This window comes from Culex pipiens, chromosome 3 (genome assembly GCF_016801865.2).
Source record: "Culex pipiens pallens isolate TS chromosome 3, TS_CPP_V2, whole genome shotgun sequence".
Classification (NCBI taxonomy): domain Eukaryota; kingdom Metazoa; phylum Arthropoda; class Insecta; order Diptera; family Culicidae; genus Culex; species Culex pipiens.
In genome coordinates, this window is record NC_068939.1 from 34,002,829 (window position 1) to 34,026,938 (window position 24,110).

The window sequence follows — 24,110 nt, forward strand, 5'->3', positions numbered from 1 at the left end:
TACTCTTTCAAACACAAATTGCGGATGTCGCCTCTGACATTCGATCAAAACGCTCGACAATCGCACGAAAATGGCAGGACAAGATCGATTTCGAGTAGATAACGCTTCGAATCGTACGACCGCGGGACCCCAGTCTAACAGGTACCTCTTTCTCTCTCCTCCTTTTCGTCGATTTTCCAACCGTCACTTTTTGACGTCCGGCTTCTTTCGCGGCGTTTGCTTGTTTACATCGCGTCGTTCGCTCTCGCACTTTCATTCGTCGCTCGAGACTGTTGGCACGCGTTTCAACGCATTTCTTTCTCCGGTGTTAAAATTTAGAAAACCCAACTTCCTCCGCGAAATACCCGCGGGAGATGCGATTTCCCACGCTAGTCCTGGCGCTGCTAGCGCTAGGATCATCGGCCGCCGCCACCAAGCTGAATTATCCGCGCGTTTTGCTGCCAATTTTTGACCACATTTCCGTGAATTTCACCCTCGAGGTGGTGGAGAAGGGCTGCTACAAATGGTAAGCCGGTTTGCGTTTCAGATTTTTTTTGTTCCTAACCTAAATTGTTTGTTTTGAAATATTTTTGAAGCGGTTTTCTGAAATTAAAAAAAAAACCTAAAATCTTAGGGTTGAAAGACCTTTTGTCGACCAGCTGTGATGTCATTGTTTACATCTTGTGACGAAATCGTTTTGTCAAGGTCTTCCAGTTTCCATAAGCATCAATTCAAGGCCTGCTTTGGTCGAGTTCATCGCAGTGATGTCACGGTTTTATTTTTGGACCCCCTGCGATGATGACGACGGGAACAGTCGTGAATTCACGTGATTTTTCGAGAAAATGAAACTTTGTTGGCCTTTTTCTATTTTGGTAATAGTTTAATTCTCGATTAAATTTTCAAAAGGCCCTATCTGCATAGGAAACCCATGAGGGATAGTTTGTTTTGAAAATTTAATCTAGAATTTTGGACTTGCCGAGAAGTTAATTTAATGAACATTTTTATTTGAAACCATCGTTTAAAATTTTAATGAATTTTTAAAATTTGCGTGAAAGTATCTACCATTAAAAAAACAATACCTTGTGCAAAAACTCAAAAAAAAAAAATTAAAAAATTCAACAGTTTAAAAATATTTAAATTAAATTGTTCAAAAACTCTAAAAATTCAAAGGTTTAAAATTTTAAAAACTAAATAATCACATAATTCTAATCTTTCTTAAAATTCAAAAATTCTTATAATTTTAATATTTTCATTTGTTATTTTTTTATTCTTAGTTTCTTTGATTCTTATTTTTTTTATTCTTAAATTTTATTAGATTCTTAAATTTTTCTTAAATTCTAAATTTCTAAAATTTTAAATTTTTCAATTTTTAAATTCTTAAATTTTTAAATTCATATATTCTTAAAATCTTACATTCTTAAATTCTTAAATTCTTAAATTCTTACATTCTTAAATTCTTAAATTTTTAAATTCTTAAATTCTTAAACTCTTAAATTCTTAAACTCTTAAATTCTTAAATTCTTAAATTCTTAAATTCTTAAATTCTTAAATTCTTAAATTCTTAAATTCTTAAATTCTTAAATTCTTAAATTCTTAAATTCTTAAATTCTTAAATTCTTAAATTCTTAAATTCTTAAATTCTTAAATTCTTAAATTCTTAAATTCTTAAATTCTTAAATTCTTACATTCTTAAATTCTTAAATTCTTACATTCTTAAATTCTTAAATTCTTAAATTCTTAAATTCTTAAATTCTTAAATTCTCAAATTCTTAAATTCTTAAATTCTTAAATTCTTAAATTCTTAAATTCTTAAATTCTTAAATTCTTAAATTCTTAAATTCTTAAATTCTTAAATTCTTAAATTCTTAAATTCTTAAATTCTTAAATTCTTAAATTCTTAAATTCTTAAATTCTTAAATTCTTAAATTCTTAAATTCTTAAATTCTTCCCTGAGCTTTGTTATAATGAGTGTCATAGGTTTGATGCTTGTTTGGCAAAGAGTATGATTTGATTCGATGTGGAATTAAAATCGAAGTGTTCAGTATATTGCTGAAGCTTCCATTTTTACACATGGACACCACTTCATGCTGCGAGAACCCACTTTGGCGCAGTCTCAGGGCTTAATCGATGGCCGGTAAGCTGTCATCGAGACAAGGAGGTTCTCCGATAGTGGAAATATCACATTTGTACAATGAACCGCTACATATGAGTAATTCTCGCTGAAAGTGGACCACTATTTACACAAGGTGCTCAAAAATCAAAAGCAATGTACTTTTCCAATAGCCCCCACCAAGTTATGAACGAAACCATGTTTGGTTTGTTGAATTTTTGCTCACCTCGGCGCCACGAAGCTAAAACATTTTTTTTAATTGGTATTTTTTTGACTTAGGCGCGCCTACAAAATTGCTAGTAACTTTGCAAAACTTCAACGAACCCTTGATGTTTAGGGGTGTTTTGGAAAGGAAATGAGCAGAGCTTTCGAATGCACTTGTCAGAAAAATACCGTTCCATACATATTTTAGCCACAAAACACCAATGTATTTTTAAAAGTCATTTTTGAAGGCCGGCGCCCCGCTTTATCGAAAAACTGACAAATCCATTCGAAAGCTGAGACGATTTCACATAAAGGACCAATAAATCTAAGGTGTATGTTCCTCCTATCTTTTTTAATCTAATTTTTATTCTGCGAGCGCAGCGCTCCGTTCGCATTTCGGGCACCCAAAATGTTGCAATTTGCTTGCCACATTTTAAGGTTTTGTCAAACAATATAGGTGCTCACTTTTTAAATGATAGTTTATTGTCCAAGGATCAAAATGCACTTTCGATAATTGACCAATATTTATGTTTTTGGGTTCTTCCAAGCAATTTAATGTCGAAAAATTGTTTTTTTTTTTTTGTAAAATGCTCACTTACAATTGGGTTTTTTTTTAGTAGAACTAATGAATGTAGCGTGTAGGAAATTTCACCAGCACGAATATTTTTCTCTAAAAGAAAACGTAATTTCGATACTCCAGTGCCAAGATATTTAAGTTTTAATGAGAAAAAAAGTGCCAATTTTACAAATTTCTCAGAATTAACAAGCACGGCCTATTATTTAAATGCGGCATATGTTTTGGAGGCCACACAGCAAAAAATTGTGTAATTTTGGAAGGTGTAATTTTAGAAGGTTGAATATTACCTCTTTTATGATGTAATTTTACCTCAATTAAGATTGAATAAGCGACATTAGACCAGAATAGTGGTAAAATTTCAGAGGTAAAATTACACATTTTTTCTGACATAAAAGATGTACCCCTTCCCAGATGTAATATTACCATGATTTTTTTTTCTGTGCAGAGTATGGTTTCTTATAGTTATTTTGGTCGCTGAATTCGGACCTGGAATCAAATTTCAGATAAACAGTGAACAGTGATATTTTAGCCACACTCAAATATTATTTGCGTGTATTCCCCATAGCCACTTAGGGACCGGCAGCCGAAGCCGCTAACCACCGCGCCACGAGGCCTCTCAAAACAATCAGAAGTTGAAAAAACAATCTCCATACAAAAATCCTTGAGTGAAATATCAATTAAAGGTGAGCGAAAGATGAAATATGACAGAAATCACTAGTGATTAAAATTACAGCATATTACCGCAAATAACTTTTTGGGCGTGGCTCCAAATTTAATTGTTTACCTGAAATTTGATTCCAGGTCCGAATTCAGCGACCAAAATAACTATAAGAAACCATACTCTGGCCTCCAAAACATATGCCGCATTTAAATAATAGGCCGTTGTTAATTCTGAGAAATTTGTAAAATTGGCACTTTTTTTCTCATTAAAACTTAAATATCTTGGCACTGGAGTATCGAAATTACGTTTTCTTTTAGAGAAAAATATTCGTGCTGGTGAAATTTCCTACACGCTACATTCATTAGTTCTACTAAAAAAAAGTCCACCCAATTGTAAGTGAGCATTTTACAAAAAAAAAACAATTTTTCGACATTAAATTGCCTCGAGAACCCAAAAACATAAATATTGGTCAATTATCGAAAGTGCATTTTGATCCTTGGACAATAAACTATCATTTAAAAAGTGAGCACCTATATTGTTTGACAAAACCTTAAAATGTGGCAAGCAAATTGCAACATTTTGGGTGCCCGAAATGCGAACGGAGCGCTGCGCTCGCAGAATAAAAATTAGATTAAAAAAGATAGGAGGAACATACACCTTAGATTTATTGGTCCTTTATGTGAAATCGTCTCAGCTTTCGAATGGATTTGTCAGTTTTTCGATAAAGCGGGGCGCCGGCCTTCAAAAATGACTTTTAAAAATACATTGGTGTTTTGTGGCTAAAAAATGTATGGAACGGTATTTTTCTGACAAGTGCATTCGAAAGCTCTGCTCATTTCCTTTCCAAAACACCCCTAAACATCAAGGGTTCGTTGAAGTTTTGCAAAGTTACTAGCAATTTTGTAGGCGCGCCTAAGTCAAAAAAATACCAATTAAAAAAAATGTTTTAGCTTCGTGGCGCCGAGGTGAGCAAAAATTCAACAAACCAAACATGGTTTCGTTCATAACTTGGTGGGGGCTATTGGAAAAGTACATTGCTTTTGATTTTTGAGCACCTTGTGTAAATAGTGGTCCACTTTCAGCGAGAATTACTCATATGTGATTTTTCCCTATCTTAATGTGGGTGTCAGGTTAGGATGCGGGTTTTTAAAAATTTAGTTTTTGTAGAATTTAGGATTTTAACTATAAATATCAACTTTTAATACTTTGCCATTAGTTATTCAGGGACAAAATTAGTAACAGTGAATTTAGTAATTCTATCAGAATCGGTGATTTTCATTCAAGTAGCATAAAAACCATTATGATTTGTCAAAATTTCCGTAGAGTCTCGATCAATCAATAGTGAAATGATATCGGACTAAGTTCGTTGATCTGTTGAACTAACGGTTGTCGGATTATGATTGTATCGACCATTGTTGCGAATCGAGGATCTACTGGAATTCTGACGATCAAATGGTCGTCCCTATTTCAATTCACGACTTGTAAAATATGAACTGTTATTTTTTTTTGTTTTTTGTTTTTTTTTTTAAAGAAGCCAGACAGGTTTTACAAGAAACGTTTTTTTGGCTATTAATTAAAATGTCGGGGATTTGAGATAAGAGTAGCTTTCGGATAGCTTGCTTTAAATCTTGTATTCAATTCAAGTTAGGTAGTTATCCGCAAATGAATATTTGGACTTATATGAATAATTGAACATTTTGGACTTATGAATAACACACAACTGTGCATTTATTCTAGAGTCAGATCCATACAGCGTCAGTGTTTATTTGGTCGAAGTGTACTAATTCATTGGCAGATCTGGTTCTAGTTGTAATGTACGACAAGACTACTGACGGACGTGACAGGACGAGGGCCCAGTTAAGAGGTTTCGACATCAACGATGTGCGGCTGGATCACCCTCCCAAAAAAAAAAAAAAAAATTCTTAAATTCTTAAATTCTTAAATTCTTAAATTCTTAAATTCTTAAATTCTTAAATTCTTAAATTTTTAAATTTTTAAATTCTTAAATTCTTAAATTCTTAAATTCCTATATTCTTAAATTCTTATAAAATTTGTAAAATTCGTAAAAATTTTAAAAATTGTAAATTTTGTAAAATTTAAAAAAAAAATTAAAAAATTTGTTAAATTTGTAAAATTTGTTAAATTTGGAAAATCTGTAAAAATTTTAAAATTTGTTAAATCTGTAAAATTTGTAAAATTTTTAAAATCTGTAAAATTTGTAACACTTGTAACGTTTTAAATTTTAAAATCCTAAATTTACAAATTCTAAAATTATCCTTTTCTATTCGCCCAGGACCTCCTCCCGGCTCGACCTGATCCAGATCACCCCGGCGTACGACGACACCCAGGACGACTGCTCGTACCGGGTGGCGGTCACCGTAATCAACAAGGAAAAACGCCGCAGCACCGCCATCGTCCTGGCGGAAGACCTCGTCACGCGGGAGGTGCTCCGCTGTGACGTGATCCTGGACGTGATTGACCAGCTCGGTGTGCTGACGACGACCCGCGAGCTGTACCTGGAGGAGGCACCGGAAACGTTCGAGCTGTGGGCCCTGGACGCGCAGGGAAATGCGTTCACCACGCTGGAGGGGATCGAGTTCAACTGGCAGGTGGCGTCGCACAGGGCCGTTGAGACGCGGCACGTCGGCGACGACTGGAGCCAGGTGCTGCGATTTTTGACCTTCTCCGAGAGCAAGTTCCACGTGGTTCCGAGGGCGGTGGAGAGGTTGGAGCAGGCTGGGGCTAAAGCGTACATGATACTGCTGGAGGGAATCAATACCGGGTCGGCCAAGGTCACGGCCAAGCTCCCGTACGCAGAGTACGCCCACGTGGCACCGGTTGAGGTCAACATCATGGTACTAGCAAATTTGATCCTGGTCCCCAGCGACGTTTACATCCTAACCGGCGACACCGTAAACTTCCAAGTCCTCCAACTGAAGCAGGGAAAGCTTCACGAAATAGCCCTGAACAACCAGTACTACCTGGAGATCGAGGACAACTCGCTGGCCACGATCAAAGGAAACGAAGCCAAGGGCTTGAAACTGGGCAAAACCAGCGTCCTGCTGCGCGATCGCAACGTCCCGCACGATCTCGCCTCCGACGATCAGTCGTTCAAAGCGCTGCTTCCGAAGGCGTTCATCACGATCGCGGACCCGAAGAAGCTCACGATCAACCTGCTGCCGCACTACAACTGGGTCACCGTCGAGGGTGAGTCGCACCAGATCGCGCTGGATCTGTTTACGGCGGACGATCATCAGATTACGCTGGGGCCGCGGTACCGCATTGAGTCCGGCTGGGACGAGAAGCTGTTTTATCCGATGCGGAGAACCGACAATGGAAGTAGGATTGATGGAGAGGCGGTTCAGGTTGGCAGCGGTCCCGTCAGCGGGCAGTTTGATAAGGTAAGAGGGTTCTCACCACTAGATGATCACGGCAATTGAGGTTTGGTTGGTGATAACTGCACTCGATTTAAAGATTTCGAAATTTGTCTGGCCACGATCGAAATCTTAAAAGAAAGACGAAATTTATAAAAAAAATAATCTAATATTTCAAAAATTTTAATTTCTCGTATTCAAAAACTCCAATGCTTCAAAATTTTAAAATTTCTGGCTTCCAAAATTCCAAAACTCTAATATTCCAAAATGTAGAAACATCCAAAATTTACAGACACAACTCAAATAATCTTAAATTTTTAATTCTCGAACTTCAAAACTACAAAATTTAAAATTCTAAAAACCTTAAATTCCAGGATTCAAAAAATCTCAAGTTCTTAAACTTTGCTGAAATTTTAAAAATTCTAAAATTCAAAAATATTATTTACTTAAATTTGTAGATTCCAAAACTCTTATCTCTTGAATTCTGAAATTCTTTAATTTAAATGGTATTTAAATGACCGTAAATTATAGTATTACCCGAATAAAAATGTGTTGTTGTTTGGGTTGTGATGAAAAATTATGTTACGTTACGCGAAATTTTCATATAAGCACTCATAAAAATTTGCTAAAAGACCGCATCTTCTCGTTTTTTTTTTAAATAATTTCTACAAGTCCAATAAAAATAATTTAAAATCACACCATTCTTGAAAAAAGCCTTTTTATCATAATTTTGAAAAAGAGCGAAAGAGTTGTACAAAAGAGCCGCTCTTTTAAATGAGCGAAAAAAAATGAGTGGCTCCAAAAAAAGAGCAGTTTTGCCCACCTCTTCTCTGAAATAAAACTCAAAGATTTGAAATTTTTAAGCATTCTGAATGCCAACAACAAAAAACTAAAATTCATATTAAATTTTAAAACTCTAAATGTCTACACTTCTGCAATTTTAAAAATCCCTCATCCAAAAATTTAAAACTCTGAAATTTGTATCATAAAATTCTATAATTCCAAAACTCATCATTATTTATAAAATATCGATGGTAGACCGCAATAATCAAAATTGTATAATTCCGAAAATTTTATGTCATAGAATTGAAAAAAAACAAAATTCATTTCATTAAAAAATATCAAAAAATTCTTTTATTCTGAAATTTCAAAATTATAAAATCCTTAAATCAAAATATTATAAATTCTGATGAAATTCTGGAGTTATTTTTAAAAGGTTAAATAATCATTTTTTTCCTAAAATTTAAAGTTTAATCATACTAAAATTCAAAACATAAAGAAGAATAATTCGTTGTGGTGTCATGTTCTAAAATAAAAATCATTGATTCTTTAACTCTAAATTTTAAAAATTCTTGGTGTAAAAAAGGTGCTGTGGTAATGCTACAGGCATAACCATCATGACGAAGAACTTCGGACACAAAAGTAATTGAATTTTTTATAGTTATTAATATTTGCGTTTCTTGGCCACAAAATCAATCATGAAAGAATTATTTCTTAAGATCTATTTATTTCTGCTCAAAGATGGTCTCATGTTAATTTGACGTTGGATAACGGGGGAAGGTACACTCCTGCTCCCGGAGCCTCCGGCCACTCCAGGTGGCGGCCACTACTGCCGAAATGTCAAATTTCATGTCCAGTATCAAAATCCCTAAAGTTTGATACCCATATTGCCCCAATTCTTATGTTTCCGCAAATGTCCCCCTATCGGAACATCCCCGGGGCCTGCGGCCACTCCAGGTGGCGGCCACTACTGCCAAAATGTCAAATTTCATGTCCAGTATCAAAATCCCTAAAGTTTGATACCCATATTGCCCCAACTCTTATGGTTCCGCAAATGTCCCCTTATCGGAACATCCCCGAGGCCTGCGGCCACTCCAGGTGGTGTTCACTACTGCCGAAATGTCAAATTTCATGTCCAGTATCAAAATTCCTAAAGTTTGATACCCACATTGCCCCAACTCTTATGGTTCCGCAAATGTCCCCTATCGGAACATCCCCGGGGCCTGCGGCCACTCCAGGTGGTGGTCACTACTGCCGAAATGTCAAATTTCATGTCCAGTATCAAAATTCCTAAAGTTTGATACCCATATTGCCCCAACTCTTATGGTTCCGCAAATGTCCCTTATCGGAACATCCCCGGGGCCTGCGGCCACTCCAGGTGGTGGTCACTACTGCCGAAATGTCAAATTTCATGTCCAGTATCAAAATTCCTAAAGTTTGATACCCACATTGCCCCAACTCTTATGGTTCCGCAAATGTCCCCTATCGGAACATCCCCGGGGCCTGCGGCCACTCCAGGTGGTGGTCACTACTGCCGAAATGTCAAATTTCATGTCCAGTATCAAAATTCCTAAAGTTTGATACCCATATTGCCCCAACTCTTATGGTTCCGCAAATGTCCCTTATCGGAACATCCCCGGGGCCTGCGGCCACTCCAGGTGGTGGTCACTACTGCCGAAATGTCAAATTTCATGTCCAGTATCAAAATTCCTAAAGTTTGATACCCATATTGCCCCAACTCTTATGGTTCCGCAAATGTCCCTTATCGGAACATCCCCGGGGCCTGCGGCCACTCCAGGTGGTGGTCACTACTGCCGAAATGTCAAATTTCATGTCCAGTATCAAAATTCCTAAAGTTTGATACCCATATTGCCCCAACTCTTATGGTTCCGCAAATGTCCCTTATCGGAACATCCCCGGGGCCTGCGGCCACTCCAGGTGGTGGTCACTACTGCCGAAATGTCAAATTTCATGTCCAGTATCAAAATTCCTAAAGTTTGATACCCACATTGCCCCAACTCTTATGGTTCCGCAAATGTCCCCTATCGGAACATCCCCGGGGCCTGCGGCCACTCCAGGTGGTGGTCACTACTGCCGAAATGTCAAATTTCATGTCCAGTATCAAAATTCCTAAAGTTTGATACCCATATTGCCCCAACTCTTATGGTTCCGCAAATGTCCCTTATCGGAACATCCCCGGGGCCTGCGGCCACTCCAGGTGGTGGTCACTACTGCCGAAATGTCAAATTTCATGTCCAGTATCAAAATTCCTAAAGTTTGATACCCATATTGCCCCAACTCTTATGGTTCCGCAAATGTCCCTTATCGGAACATCCCCGGGGCCTGCGGCCACTCCAGGTGGTGGTCACTACTGCCGAAATGTCAAATTTCATGTCCAGTATCAAAATTCCTAAAGTTTGATACCCATATTGCCCCAACTCTTATGGTTCCGCAAATGTCCCTTATCGGAACATCCCCGGGGCCTGCGGCCACTCCAGGTGGTGGTCACTACTGCCGAAATGTCAAATTTCATGTCCAGTATCAAAATTCCTAAAGTTTGATACCCACATTGCCCCAACTCTTATGGTTCCGCAAATGTCCCCTATCGGAACATCCCCGGGGCCTGCGGCCACTCCAGGTGGTGGTCACTACTGCCGAAATGTCAAATTTCATGTCCAGTATCAAAATTCCTAAAGTTTGATACCCATATTGCCCCAACTCTTATGGTTCCGCAAATGTCCCTTATCGGAACATCCCCGGGGCCTGCGGCCACTCCAGGTGGTGGTCACTACTGCCGAAATGTCAAATTTGATGTCCAGTATCAAAATTCCTAAAGTTTGATACCCATATTGCCCCAACTCTTATGGTTCCGCAAATGTCCCTTATCGGAACATCCCCGGGGCCTGCGGCCACTCCAGGTGGTGGTCACTACTGCCGAAATGTCAAATTTCATGTCCAGTATCAAAATTCCTAAAGTTTGATACCCACATTGCCCCAACTCTTATGGTTCCGCAAATGTCCCCTATCGGAACATCCCCGGGGCCTGCGGCCACTCCAGGTGGTGGTCACTACTGCCGAAATGTCAAATTTCATGTCCAGTATCAAAATTCCTAAAGTTTGATACCCATATTGCCCCAACTCTTATGGTTCCGCAAATGTCCCTTATCGGAACATCCCCGGGGCCTGCGGCCACTCCAGGTGGTGGTCACTACTGCCGAAATGTCAAATTTCATGTCCAGTATCAAAATTCCTAAAGTTTGATACCCATATTGCCCCAACTCTTATGGTTCCGCAAATGTCCCTTATCGGAACATCCCCGGGGCCTGCGGCCACTCCAGGTGGTGGTCACTACTGCCGAAATGTCAAATTTCATGTCCAGTATCAAAATTCCTAAAGTTTGATACCCACATTGCCCCAACTCTTATGGTTCCGCAAATGTCCCCTATCGGAACATCCCCGGGGCCTGCGGCCACTCCAGGTGGTGGTCACTACTGCCGAAATGTCAAATTTCATGTCCAGTATCAAAATTCCTAAAGTTTGATACCCATATTGCCCCAACTCTTATGGTTCCGCAAATGTCCCTTATCGGAACATCCCCGGGGCCTGCGGCCACTCCAGGTGGTGGTCACTACTGCCGAAATGTCAAATTTCATGTCCAGTATCAAAATTCCTAAAGTTTGATACCCATATTGCCCCAACTCTTATGGTTCCGCAAATGTCCCTTATCGGAACATCCCCGGGGCCTGCGGCCACTCCAGGTGGTGGTCACTACTGCCGAAATGTCAAATTTCATGTCCAGTATCAAAATTCCTAAAGTTTGATACCCATATTGCCCCAACTCTTATGGTTCCGCAAATGTCCCTTATCGGAACATCCCCGGGGCCTGCGGCCACTCCAGGTGGTGGTCACTACTGCCGAAATGTCAAATTTCATGTCCAGTATCAAAATTCCTAAAGTTTGATACCCATATTGCCCCAACTCTTATGGTTCCGCAAATGTCCCTTATCGGAACATCCCCGGGGCCTGCGGCCACTCCAGGTGGTGGTCACTACTGCCGAAATGTCAAATTTCATGTCCAGTATCAAAATTCCTAAAGTTTGATACCCACATTGCCCCAACTCTTATGGTTCCGCAAATGTCCCCTATCGGAACATCCCCGGGGCCTGCGGCCACTCCAGGTGGTGGTCACTACTGCCGAAATGTCAAATTTCATGTCCAGTATCAAAATTCCTAAAGTTTGATACCCATATTGCCCCAACTCTTATGGTTCCGCAAATGTCCCTTATCGGAACATCCCCGGGGCCTGCGGCCACTCCAGGTGGTGGTCACTACTGCCGAAATGTCAAATTTCATGTCCAGTATCAAAATTCCTAAAGTTTGATACCCACATTGCCCCAACTCTTATGGTTCCGCAAATGTCCCCTATCGGAACATCCCCGGGGCCTGCGGCCACTCCAGGTGGTGGTCACTACTGCCGAAATGTCAAATTTGTCAAAGAGAAAGCGAAGGGGTAAGAGCAGCTTTCTGCGAAGCTGTGGATCCCGTCACCCCTCGCGTCCTTCCTTGGTTCCGTCTCGCAAAATCTCCATGGCAACACGATGCACGGAATCTGGCCGCTTCCTCAACCGGGCGCCGGGCGAGAGCAGCTTCCTCGAGCTGTGAAATCCGTCACCGGTTTGGGGGAGCGGGGTTAAGGCAGCTCGCCGAGCTGTGAAATCCGTCACCCCACGCGTCCTTCCTTGGTTCTGTCCCGCAAAATCTCCATGGCAACGTCGTCCGTGGATTCCTCGTGGCTGGTTTCCTCCTCGGTCCCGCATCAGAGGCAGCAGGAGCTCCTTCCAGGTCGGCGTCCAAAATTGATTTGCCTTGATTTTGGATCGGCACCTCCTTTTATATCAAATCGTTTTGGCGTTTGGCGAAGCAGCAGCACAAAAGGAAAAAATCGCCAAATTGTGTCAAGGCCAAACGCAGACAAGGCTTTGGGGGCGGAGTCAAGAGAGAGAGAGTGTGCACCGTGTGTGTGTTGTGTGCATGCTTGCTTGCTGTGTGGAAGCAGTTTTATTAATTTAAACTCAGTTTTTAAGTGCTTCAACTAAATTTCATGGCCATTAATTAGGTATATTAAGAAAGCTTGAAATCTCCCCTTTCGTTTGGTGGGTACCACTTTTACGTGTGTTGAACAGGAGTTGAGATATTATTGTTGCAAATCTTGCAGTCGCGTTTAATTTTTCGTTACATTTCGCTCCGCGAAATTTTGGATTGCTACCCTGTATAGAGCCCTAAGACGAAGTTCTTCGTCAAAATCTGAAATCATTTTAAAATTCTAAACCGAATTTTTGAATTTTTGAACTTTTTTAAAAATTTTATAATTTAAGCATAATTGCCCACAATTCTAAAATTTTAAAATTCTGAAATCTTAAAAATAAAATGCTTCAAATTTTAAATTTCGGATATTCTACAATCTAAATAAGCGTAAAATTAAATAATTCTAGAATTGTAAAACTCTTAAATGCTACAATTTTAAAATACCAAAGTTCAGAAAATTCTGAAATCCTTCAATTTTTAAATTGTAAAAGAATAAAGTCCTAACTTTAATTCTAAAATTTTGCAGGCCAAGGGTGAAATGATACCTTTTCGGTTGACACCCGGTGAGGAACATCCTGGAAGGAGCGGAACTACACCCGTAGTGCTGTTAGCTGACCTAGACCTTGGTCAAAACAGCTGCTCTGGTTCCTTGCAAGTTACCCATTTTCTTACCTCCACGTTGGCTTGGTTTCGTCATCATGATGACAACACGTGACCTTGCTGGTGGCCTGTGGAAACGAACTCGTAAACCTTTGACCAGCGAGGGTCAGAGTAGAGACGGCCAAAAGAAAGGGATGCGCAATGTGGGTAGGGAAGATTGTAGACGGTATTGTTTTGATTCACAGCATGTTGAGTTAACTGTTGTGGATGTACCTGATACATCGCAATACGGGGTTTCTCTTCTTTCCACTTTCAGCTACTATCTATCTTCTATTTCTTTATTATGTATAACTGATTTTCTAATTCTGCTTCTGTTTACTATCCACCATTTTATTTTGATTGCATGATCTTTCGTTTCTCTTATTTTCTTATACTAATGCATCTTTTTGTTTTGTTTTGTTTTTGTTTGTTTCCATTTTCATGTCGTGTCTGGGTCTGCGGTTGGAGAACGATTGCACCACGACAACCACTTTGGAGTGATATTATCACACTGGAGACAACAGCAACAACATAAGAAACCCTGATGTCACTCAGGTTCACGAAAGTAACTGTATCGATATTTTATAGTGTTTATATTTTACTAACATCTCTTTCTTTGCAGAGCATGGACTACATCATAAAGCGGCAATGTGGGAAAGGGAAGTAATTTGTGATTGTAGAAGGTATTGTTTTGATCCACAGCATGTTGAACGAACTGTTGTGGATGTACCTAGAACATCGCAACTCGGAGTATCTCTTCTTCTTATCTCCAACTACTTTAGTCCTGTTTCACTTATCTGTCAAGTCTCCTCTACTTTATTTGCCAGTTTTAACTGCTATGTGTTTTCCCTAACATCCCCAATCGGCTCCTGAAGTTGTCATTAATGCTATCTAAGCTTATATGATATTATTTATCCTTTATCACAAAGCTTTTTTCATAAATTATTGCCTATATTTTTAATCTACTTCATACAGCTTTTACTCTTCTTTCCTTCAACATACACTTATTCTTTCAGTATCGAACTTTATGTAGTTTGCTTTCCTTTATTGTCTATTGTTTTAATCTACGCCCTTTTCTTCAAACAAGTAAGGTTTGAGTCCTTACTCAATATATTGAATGATCAAAGTCACACACATAACATTATTGTACTTTTGATAAATTTTTGAATAACATGCTTAGGTTCAAAACATTGTAACAAAACACCGCGACAGAAGAAATAGCAACAGATAAACACGACTCAACACTAGGAAAGATTTCAGGAGAAAACAATACACAGTAAAATAACAATTAGTTTTTGAATTCAAACTAAAAATTAAACAGTTTTTTGCTTTACTGAAAATTGATAGGCACACTATAAATGGTTAGGCGCTTATACTTACATCAAACCCTACGTAATGTACCACCCCCGGCCGAGTTAAAATGCGTAACCGGAAAAGAAGGTGTGCATGCCTGGCACGAACACTCAAAGCGTGTTCTAGCGTGCTGCTCGTACTGACTCAGAGCAACGGTGAGATGTAGGTGTAAGGGCAGTGCGTGTTCGTCGGGAACCTGGTGCATAAGATCGGTCAAGGCCCGTTCTTACACTGAAAATTGCGAATTGCGAATTGCGAACTTTAATTCTAAAATTTTAGAATTCCAAAATCTTCTAAGATTTTTAAATTCTGAAATTGTTGAAGTCTAAAATTATGAATTTTAACAAACTTAAAATTCTAATTTTCCTTTATTTTAAAATTCAGAGCTCTTTAATTCTAAAATTTTTAAATTAAAGAAAAAGAGATTTGTCGATTGTAGACTTTGTAATTCAAAAAAAAAAAAAAGATCCAGTTCCTAAATAAAAAAAAACTGAATATAAATAACTAAAAAAAAAAAAACATTAGGAAATTCTAAAATAAAGAAATGGCATTTTATTTTTAAAATTTCCAAATGTTAGTTTCCGAAATTACCGAATTTCCAAATGTTATTTTTTTTAATTATTTATATTCAGTTTTTTTTTTGATTTGGGATTTGGAAATTATATTTTTTTTAATTACAAAGTCGACAAATCTATTTATCTAATATTTATAAATTTTAGAATTATAGAGCATTAAATTTTAGAATAAGAGAAAATTAGAATTTGAAGTTTGTTTAGTTTCATAATTTTAGACTTTAACAATTTAGGAATTTAAGAATTTTAGAATTTATTATTTCAAGATTTTGGAACTCTAGAATTTAAGTTCTTTAGGACTTTATACTTTTACAATAAAAAATTGAAAGATTTCAGAGTTTTCTGGCAATTTAAAATGAAAATTTAAAAATTCTGAAACTTTTTAAGTTTACACTTCTAAAATTTTTTAATCAAAAAAAAAAATAAGGTTAAAATTAAAAAGAAAACTTAGATTCTTTAATTCTAAATTTTGAAAATTCTTAGTTTAAAAAATCTGAAATCATTTTAAAATTCTCCGAAATTCTGAATTTATGAACTTTTCAAACTTCCAAAATGTAAGCATAATTGCCCACAATTATAAAATTAAAAAATCTGAAATTCTAAAATTGTAAAACTCTTAAATGCTACAATTTTAAATTCAAGTATATTCATTGTGAAAGTATAAAGTCCTAAAAAACTTAAATTCTAAAATTCTAGAATTCCAAAATCCTAAAATAATTAATGAAATTCTAAAATTGTTGGAGTCTAAATATTAAAATAAACAAACTTCAAATTCTCAATTTCCTTTATTTTAAAATTCAAAGCTCTTTAATTCTAAAATTTGTAAATTAAAGAAAAGGAGATTTGTCGCTGGTAGACTTTGTAATTCAAAAAAATATAATTTCCAATTACTAAATTTAAAAAAAAAACTACATTTAAATAATAAAAAAAAACTAATATTTGGAAATTATACAATTAAAAAATTCAAAAAAAAAAATTCTGAAACTTTTGAAAGTTTTTTACACTTATAAAATTCTTAAATCATGAAATTCTAAAACTGTACTCTAAAACAAAGTTTAAAATTTATAAACTCAACGGAAAAAAGTGATTTGTTGATGGTAGGCCGTAATCTAATTATCGAGAAAACTCGATCGTGGGTCAAAAAATTAGAAAATCGAAATATCTTTCCATCTAGTGCATCGAGAGTTACCTTCCAGCGGTAAACCACCGCAACCATAACATTCCCACTTTTCACTCGTTCCAGCTTACCACCAAAGCCGAACTCATCGTCTATAGCCGCCTGTCGATCAACCCACCGGAAGTAATCGTCCCATACGATCCCGCCCTGCGCCGTCAAAAGCTCCAGTTCACCGCCGCCGGCGGAGACGGCTCTTACCTGTGGTCGTCCCAAGACGCCACTCTAATCCACGTAACCCAAACCGGTCTCGCCGAAACCCGCCTGGACAACGTCCCCAAGGCAACCGACGCAACCAAGTCGACCCAAGTCCGCGTGGCTCTCGCTCGCAACAACAAGATCTCCGTGGCCGCCCAGGTTTTGTTCCTGCCCCCGATCAAGCTGGAGATTGTGCAGTACAACTTCGAGACCGTGCTGAAGGATTACGTGCAGGTGCACGTGGCGTTGTGGGCCCAGCACAACGGAACGCTGCGTCCGTTTACGTTCTGCGAGAGTCTGAACTTTGAGCTGGAGTTTAGCAACCAGATCTTTGTGCTGGATTCGGGCAAGGTTGTGGAGGGGAATGTGCTGGCGGATCGGGCTTGTCGGTTGATGTATTTGAAGGCGAACGCTGTCGGGCAGACCACGCTGAAGGTTTCGTACCGGTACTTTGACAGGGTGTTGGCCGACCAGGTTAGTTTGAACGTGTTTGAAAAGCTGGCGATCGTGAATCCGATTGAGAACGAGGTCGTGCTGCCGATTGGGGCGTCGCGGAACATGATTTACGAGAATGGGCCGGAGCGGATCTACAACTCGGAGGCGGAGCTGCAGAAGCGGTTCGTCGTGGACGGGAAGGGGGTTGAAGTCGGGGAGATCGGGAGTGGGTTTTCCAAGGACAAGCATATTTTGAGCGTGCTGTGCAAGAAGTTGGGCGAGTACGAGCTGAAGCTGCAGGTGTTCAACACGCTGAACGCTGGGAATACGGTTCCGTACGTGGCGGAGTTTGTGACGAAGGTTTACTGCGTGAAGCCGAGATTTGTGAATTTGTACACGACGGACAAGGTCAAGACCAGTTGTCCGCTGGAGCGACGGCACTCGCAGATGCACGTCAAGTCGGACAGCGATCAGATGGTGGTGGATATTGAAGTGTTGGACGTGCAGAATCGACGACTTGCGAACATTTCTTCGCTGCTGCTCGAGTGGCAGTTTACGTTGGCTGATCGCGAGCAAGAACTTGACCAGGTTTCGTACGAGCAGAAGGTCGAGGTTGACCTGCTCGAGGGCGTCGAGATTCCGAAGCGGGACTTCCTCCAAACTACGCTACCAGCGCTGGAAGCCAACTTCAAGATCAAATCCACCGTCAGTCAGTACCGCGCAGAAGTGCTTAAAAAGTACTCGATCAAGCCGGAATCGCCGCAGTTCGGCATTCAGAAAACCTCCGAAGGTCCGCTGGTCAAGCCAACGATCGAGAACGAGCTAAACTTCCTCTCGGTCAACAAAACCCTGCTTCCGTACGAACACCTGACGATGTTTCTGTCGCGATCGAACGTGCAGCGGATCAAGATCGCGCAAGGCAGCGGCTTCTACGACATCCGCAGCTCGGACGCGGGCGTCGTGGCCGTGGAGTACGACGAGGCGACGCGACAGCTGGTGATCACGCCGAAGCGCGTTGGCGAGGTGAAGCTGGAGATCGCCGATCAGTGTCTGAGTACGGAGTCGAGCTTTCTGTACGTTTCGGTCGTGACGGTGGGGAGGATTACGCTACACGCGCCCGATTGGGTGGAGAAGACGAGAACGATCGAGGCGATCGCGAGGGTTTACGACAGCAATGAGCGGCTGCTGGAATTGGGCAGTTTGGACGTGTACGAACTCAGCCAGGAGGTGTTCAATCCGAGTGTGTTGAGCGTGGCTGTTGGAAGTCAGAGTGGACTTGGCCAAGGGGAGATTCGTTACGTCGTAACGGGTATGGAATTGGGTGAGACGAAGATCGTAGTCAACTCTGGAACCGGAGAGCGTCAGATCTCCAGCGCACCTGCTTCAATCCAAGTCTTCCCGCCGCTGACTCTGTTCCCTCGTAACGCGACCATCTTGGTCGGAAGCACGCTTCAAATCTACTCCAAGGGCGGTCCCACCCCGGACACCAACATCGTCTACTCCGTCCAGAACCAGGACATCATCTCGATCGAGTCGGGCTTGGTGTCCGGGCTGAAGATCGGCCACTCCAAAGTTACTGGGCGTTGCGTCGCCATCAATCCAACAACCGGAGCCCAAATCATCCTCTCCGAAGACAGCGTCAACGTTCACGTGATTCCGCTGAACGCGATCGAGATCAAGGCACCGCTGGGACGCATCCGGACGGGAGCGGTCATGCCGGCGCACGTCTGGGGAGTCCCCAACATCAGCCCACTGATTTTGGGAACGCTGGAATCGGTCCGGATCTACTGGAGCACCGACCACGAGGACATCCTGGACGTCAAAGGAGTCTTCCACGACGCAGGCGTTGAATACCGGGAACGCGACTCGATCGGCGTCCGCGTGCGAGCGCTAGCTCCAGGAAAGGCAACTCTCTACGTAACTGTCGTAACCGCTACCGGAACGAAACTGACCGCGAAGACTGAAGTGACCGTGTTCCGCGTGTTGGAGCTGGAATCCCCGAAGGTCATGCGCTACGACTCGATCCTCATTCCACCCAGGACGACCCTTCAACTCAAAGCAAACCTGGACGACGCCGTGTTCCAGCTGGAGGAAGGTTCCACCACGCTCGTGAAGGTCTCCAAAGAAGGTCTCGTCAAAAGCGCCGACGCAGTCGGCAGAGCCCAAATCGTCGCTACCTCCCACGATCAATCGCTCACGATCCCCGTTGAGGTCAAGAACGTCCATTACGTGCTAACCTCTCTCGAACCATCCAACATAAAGCTCAAACACCCCGAAAGCGTAATCCCGCAGGGATTGAACCTCAAGCTCAAAGTTTCCCTCCACGACAACCTCGGCAACGAGTTCTCGCACGGCATCGAGGACGTCAGCCTGCTCAAGTACAAACTGTCCAAGCGTGGTAACGTGCTCATCACGACCGGCACCAACTTCTCCGTCGGGCTGGAGCTCATCCGGGAGACTTCGGACATGCTGCTGATTTCGCTGCGCGACAAAACCGGCGTCAAGTTCGCCGAGGACTACGTGAAACTTGTGGTCGCTGAAACGAGCGCGATCTTCCCCGATCGCACCGTGTTCTCCGTCGGGGACATTGTCTGCTTCGAGTCGCCGCTGCTGGGCTCGATCGCGGACTGGACCAGCTCGGACGAGGGACTCGTTCGGATCGTGCCGGCCAGTGGGATCGCGCGGGTGTTGGCTTCGCGGAAGGGAACTTCCGGTGGGGACGAGAAGGTCTACATTAGCCACGGGGGACGGCGATCGGCGGCGGGCGGTTTGCGGATTGGGATTGACGTTCTGGACGCGGACAGCGTCGAGTTCTTCAAGTCGTACGACATCTTCAACGGACAGCAGTATCGAGGACATTTGGTGATCAAGAACCACCAGCAAGTGGACAAGTTTGTGAACGTGATCGCGGAGAACGTCTCGACCTGTGCCGAGAAGATCGAACGATCGTTCGGTGGACTGTTCAGCTGCAAGCTGACCGCGAAGCAGAATCCTTCCTCAGGAATTCTGAAGCACTTCAAGACCGTCCCAAGCTTCGACGCCTCGATCGGAGCGTACACCTGCGATATCAACCTGGTGACGAGTCTGGAAGAAGTGACCGCCCTGGTCAAGTCCAGCGAACTCAACGTAGAACTGGAAGTGCGCCTAGCAGGTAGCGGACTGTCCGACACAACCACCCTCAAGATCGTCCCAGCTGTGCTCGTCGACCCGGAAGCAATCGCGATCGATCAAATCGCCTCCCAAACGATCACGATCACCGGAACCGACAAGGTCCTGCAGCAGACGGAGATCGCCTCGTCAAACCCCTCCCTCCTAGAAATCACAATCGTCCAAAAGACCCCCAATTCGCTCCAGTACAAGCCGCGCCTGCTCGGATCGTACTCGATCGACTCGCCCGAACAACTCTTCGTCAGTGTCAACTCGCCGTTGACGCTGCAGAAGCTGCGCATCCCGATCCAGTCGCCGCACGCGATGCGCAAGTGTGCCGCCCAGCCGCTCTACAACGTGCCCAACCTGTTCCTCAGCTACGTCAGCAACTTTGGGCTGGTCATTTCGGCGCTGATCGTGCTGGCGGCGAGCGTGTGGGTGTTTGTGTTTTGCTTCCCGCAGCGAAACGCCGGCCAGAAGGCGGTGGATCCGAACGCCACGTGTGAGTTGCGCTTTGAACATCTATGGAAGAAAACATCATCTAATGACTGCTTTTTGTTTGGTTTCAGTGATCTTCTCGCCGTTCCAGAGTGATAACCAGAACCGGACGGCGCCGGCGTACCACCAAAGTGCCGGCGGTCGCAGTCCGTTCGCAGCTAGTCCAGTGTCGCCGTCGGCGTCCTATTACAGTGGGGGTAAGTCAATGTGATGTCCATTTTAAAATCGTTGGTTTCTCCATAACATTGGAACTGAACATAAAAACGTGCTATGGAAAGGGATTTTCCGATCGAGTTGGTATGTTCGACAAAGTAGTCGTATCTTGGCCAAACGCAAGGGACAAGGATAGAGGATTTGGAAAACGGGAATTGTTGATACTCCACTTTTTTAAGAGGATGAGGGATATTCTCCTAGGTGTCCTCAAGTAAGTGAAGAAGTAATATGTTTTTTTCCCGAAATTAATTCTTTTGAAGGATTTTTTTGATCGATTTGGTGTTTTCGGCAAAGTTGTAGGTATGGATAAGGACTACACTAGAAAAAATTATACACGGCAGAGGCGACGCGTGGCCAAAATGTTTACCTGTTCAAACAATCTCTTTAGTAATTTTCAAGTTTTTTAAAAAATATCTTTTATACATAATAAGAAAATATTAGATGATGTTAGCAATATTGTTGTGAGAACTGTTGATCACATGATTTTTATTGAAATAGTAACTCTTTCAAATTACAGCAATTATTATTCTTCAAGAAGTGTAAAATTGAAATGCTTTTTACATTGTAGTTTTCTATAATTAGCTTGTTTTGTAAATAAAAAACTAAATCAAAACTTGAGGCGTAATCCAACCACAAGTTTTTCCCTGGAGTTTTCTTTAGAATGACTTCTCTTATGTTCCATTGGATTAGATTGGAGCAAAAAAATTCTCACTAAGCAAACATTCCGGATCTTGACCATTCCAAAACAATTAGGCCATAAACATTGTATTTTACGTTTCTCTTCAAAATTTTCCTAAAAAACTAGAGGGAAAAAATTAATATCGATGAAAATTATGAAAATCTACAAAAAATAAAATAAAAAAACATCACTTTATAAAATTTTCCTAAAAAAATTTGAACGATCAGAACTCTTCAAAACAAGTACACATTATTACGACAGCTTTATTTTGTTTTTTTGTTTTTTGGACAAACAACATGTAAAGGAAATTAATGTATGCTTGGTAGGTTAAAGATTTTGTTCTATTTTCTTTCAAATTATTTTGCAACATGCCGTTCTACTATTTATAACAATTAAAAAAATATTTGAACGAACACGCCAAATCGTCTTAGAATCATGGAACAGCCAAGCGCATTCGTATCCATAAAGCTCTCAATGAAAATGTAACGCGCATTGAAAATTCTCCCAAGCAGCCGCCAACCTGTTCGTATTTCTCCATGCACGAGTTCCCATACAACGCATCCAAAAATACAGTTAAACCTCGCATATGCACCTCATATGGGGGTTTCTTATGCGAAGCACGCATATGCGAGGTACAAGGCTTATGGGATTTCGGCTATATGGGAGACATGGGCTATATTTTTATAAAAAATCAACTAAACTATACAAATTTATAGTGTTTTGGAATCGTTATGAAGTCAGCTTTACAGCTACACCAAATTTACATGGTTTACGATGTTCTAGGTCATCCGAAACTTCGTCAAGTTAAGGCCTATGTGTTCAACGCCGTACAAGTATGAGGTAGGCGATTTGACTGTGGTTTTTGATCACAGGTCATATTCGGATAACCTCAGGGAGGTTCAGGGACTAGTCTACCGATATGTGGTGATGTTCTGGGTCTTCTGTAGAGTCCCTGAAAGTACGTCCGATGGGTCTACCGCCGTAACACGGCAGAGGTCGGTAGTTTTAGACCTCAGATCATATCCGGATAGCCTCAGGGAGGTTCAGGGACTAGTCTACCGGTATGTGGTGATGTTCTGGGTCTTCTGTAGAGCCCCGGGAGGTACGACCGATGGGTCTACCGCCGTAACACGGCAGAGGTCGATGTTTTTTGACCTCAGATCATATCCAGATAGCCTCAGGGAGGTTCAGGGACTAGTCTACCGATATGTGGAAATGTTCTGGGTCTTCTGTGGAGTCCCGAGAGCTACGCCTGAAGGGTCTACCGCCGTAACAAGGCAGAGGTTGGTGGTTTTTGACCTCAGATCATATCCGGATAGCCTCAGGGAGGTTCAGGGACTAGTCTACCGATATGTGGTGATGTTCTGGGTCTCCTGTAGAGTCTCGGGAGTTACGGCCGATGGGTCTACCACCGTAAGAAGATAGAGGTCAGATGTTTTTGACCTCAGATTATATCCAGATAGCCTCAGGGAGGTTCAGGGACTAGTCTACCGATATTTGGAAATGTTCTGGGTCTTCTGTGGAGTCCCGGGAGCTACGCTTGAAGTGTCTACCGCCGTAACAAGGCAGAGGTCGATGGTTTTTGACCTTAGATCATATCCAGATAGACTCAGAGAGGTTCAGGGACTAGTCTACCGATATGTGGTGATGTTCTGGGTCTTCTATAGAGCCCCGAGAGTTACGACCGACGGGTCTACCGCCGTAACAAAGCAGAGGTCGATGCGTCCGATGGGTCTACTGACGTAACACAGCAGAGGTCGGTGGTTTTTGACCTCAGATCATATCCGGATTGCCTCAGGGAGGTTCAGGGACTAGTCTACCGATATGTGGTGATGTTCTGGGTCTCCTGTAGAGTCCCGGGAGTAACGGCCGATGGGTCTACCACCGTAACAAGATACAGATCAGAAGTTTTTGACCTAAGATCATATTCGGATAGCCTCAGGGTGGTTCAGGGACTAGTCTACCAATGTGTGGTCATTTTTTGGGTCTTCTGTAGAGTCCCAGGAGTAACGGCCGATGGCTCTACCACCGCAACAAGATAGAGGTCGGAGGTTTTCGACCTCAGTTCATATCCGGATAGCCTCAGGGAGATTAAGGGACTAGTCTACCGATTTCTGGTAATGTGCTGGGTCTTCTGTAAAGTCCCTAGAGCTACGGTCAATGGGTCTACCGCCGTAACAAGGCAGAGGTCGGTGGATTTTGACCTCAGATCATATACGGATAGCCTCAGGGAGGTTCAGGGACTAGTCTACAGATATGTGGTGATGTTCTGGGTCTCCCGTAGAGTCCCGCGAATTACGGACGATGGGTCTACCTCCGTAACAAGATAGAGTTCGGAGGTTTTTGACTTCAGATCATATCCAGATAACCTCAGGGTGGTTCAGGGACTAGTCTACTGACTTCTGGTAATGTGCTGGGTCTTCTGTAAAGTC

General features: G+C 41.7%; 1 protein-coding gene across 1 annotated transcript in view; it reads left to right on the plus strand.

Annotated features, from left to right (window-relative positions):
* Positions 1-246: 246 nt before the first annotated feature.
* LOC120429944 (nuclear pore membrane glycoprotein 210) overlaps positions 247-24,110 on the plus strand; it is a 41,478-nt gene continuing 17,614 nt past the window's right edge. Inside the window, exons 1-4 of the mRNA XM_039595042.2 lie at positions 247-505; positions 5,825-6,932; positions 16,578-20,790; positions 20,858-20,983. Of these exons, the coding sequence (XP_039450976.1) occupies positions 354-505; positions 5,825-6,932; positions 16,578-20,790; positions 20,858-20,983 (5,599 nt within the window). The 5' untranslated portion in view covers positions 247-353. The remainder of the gene's footprint in view (positions 506-5,824; positions 6,933-16,577; positions 20,791-20,857; positions 20,984-24,110) is intronic.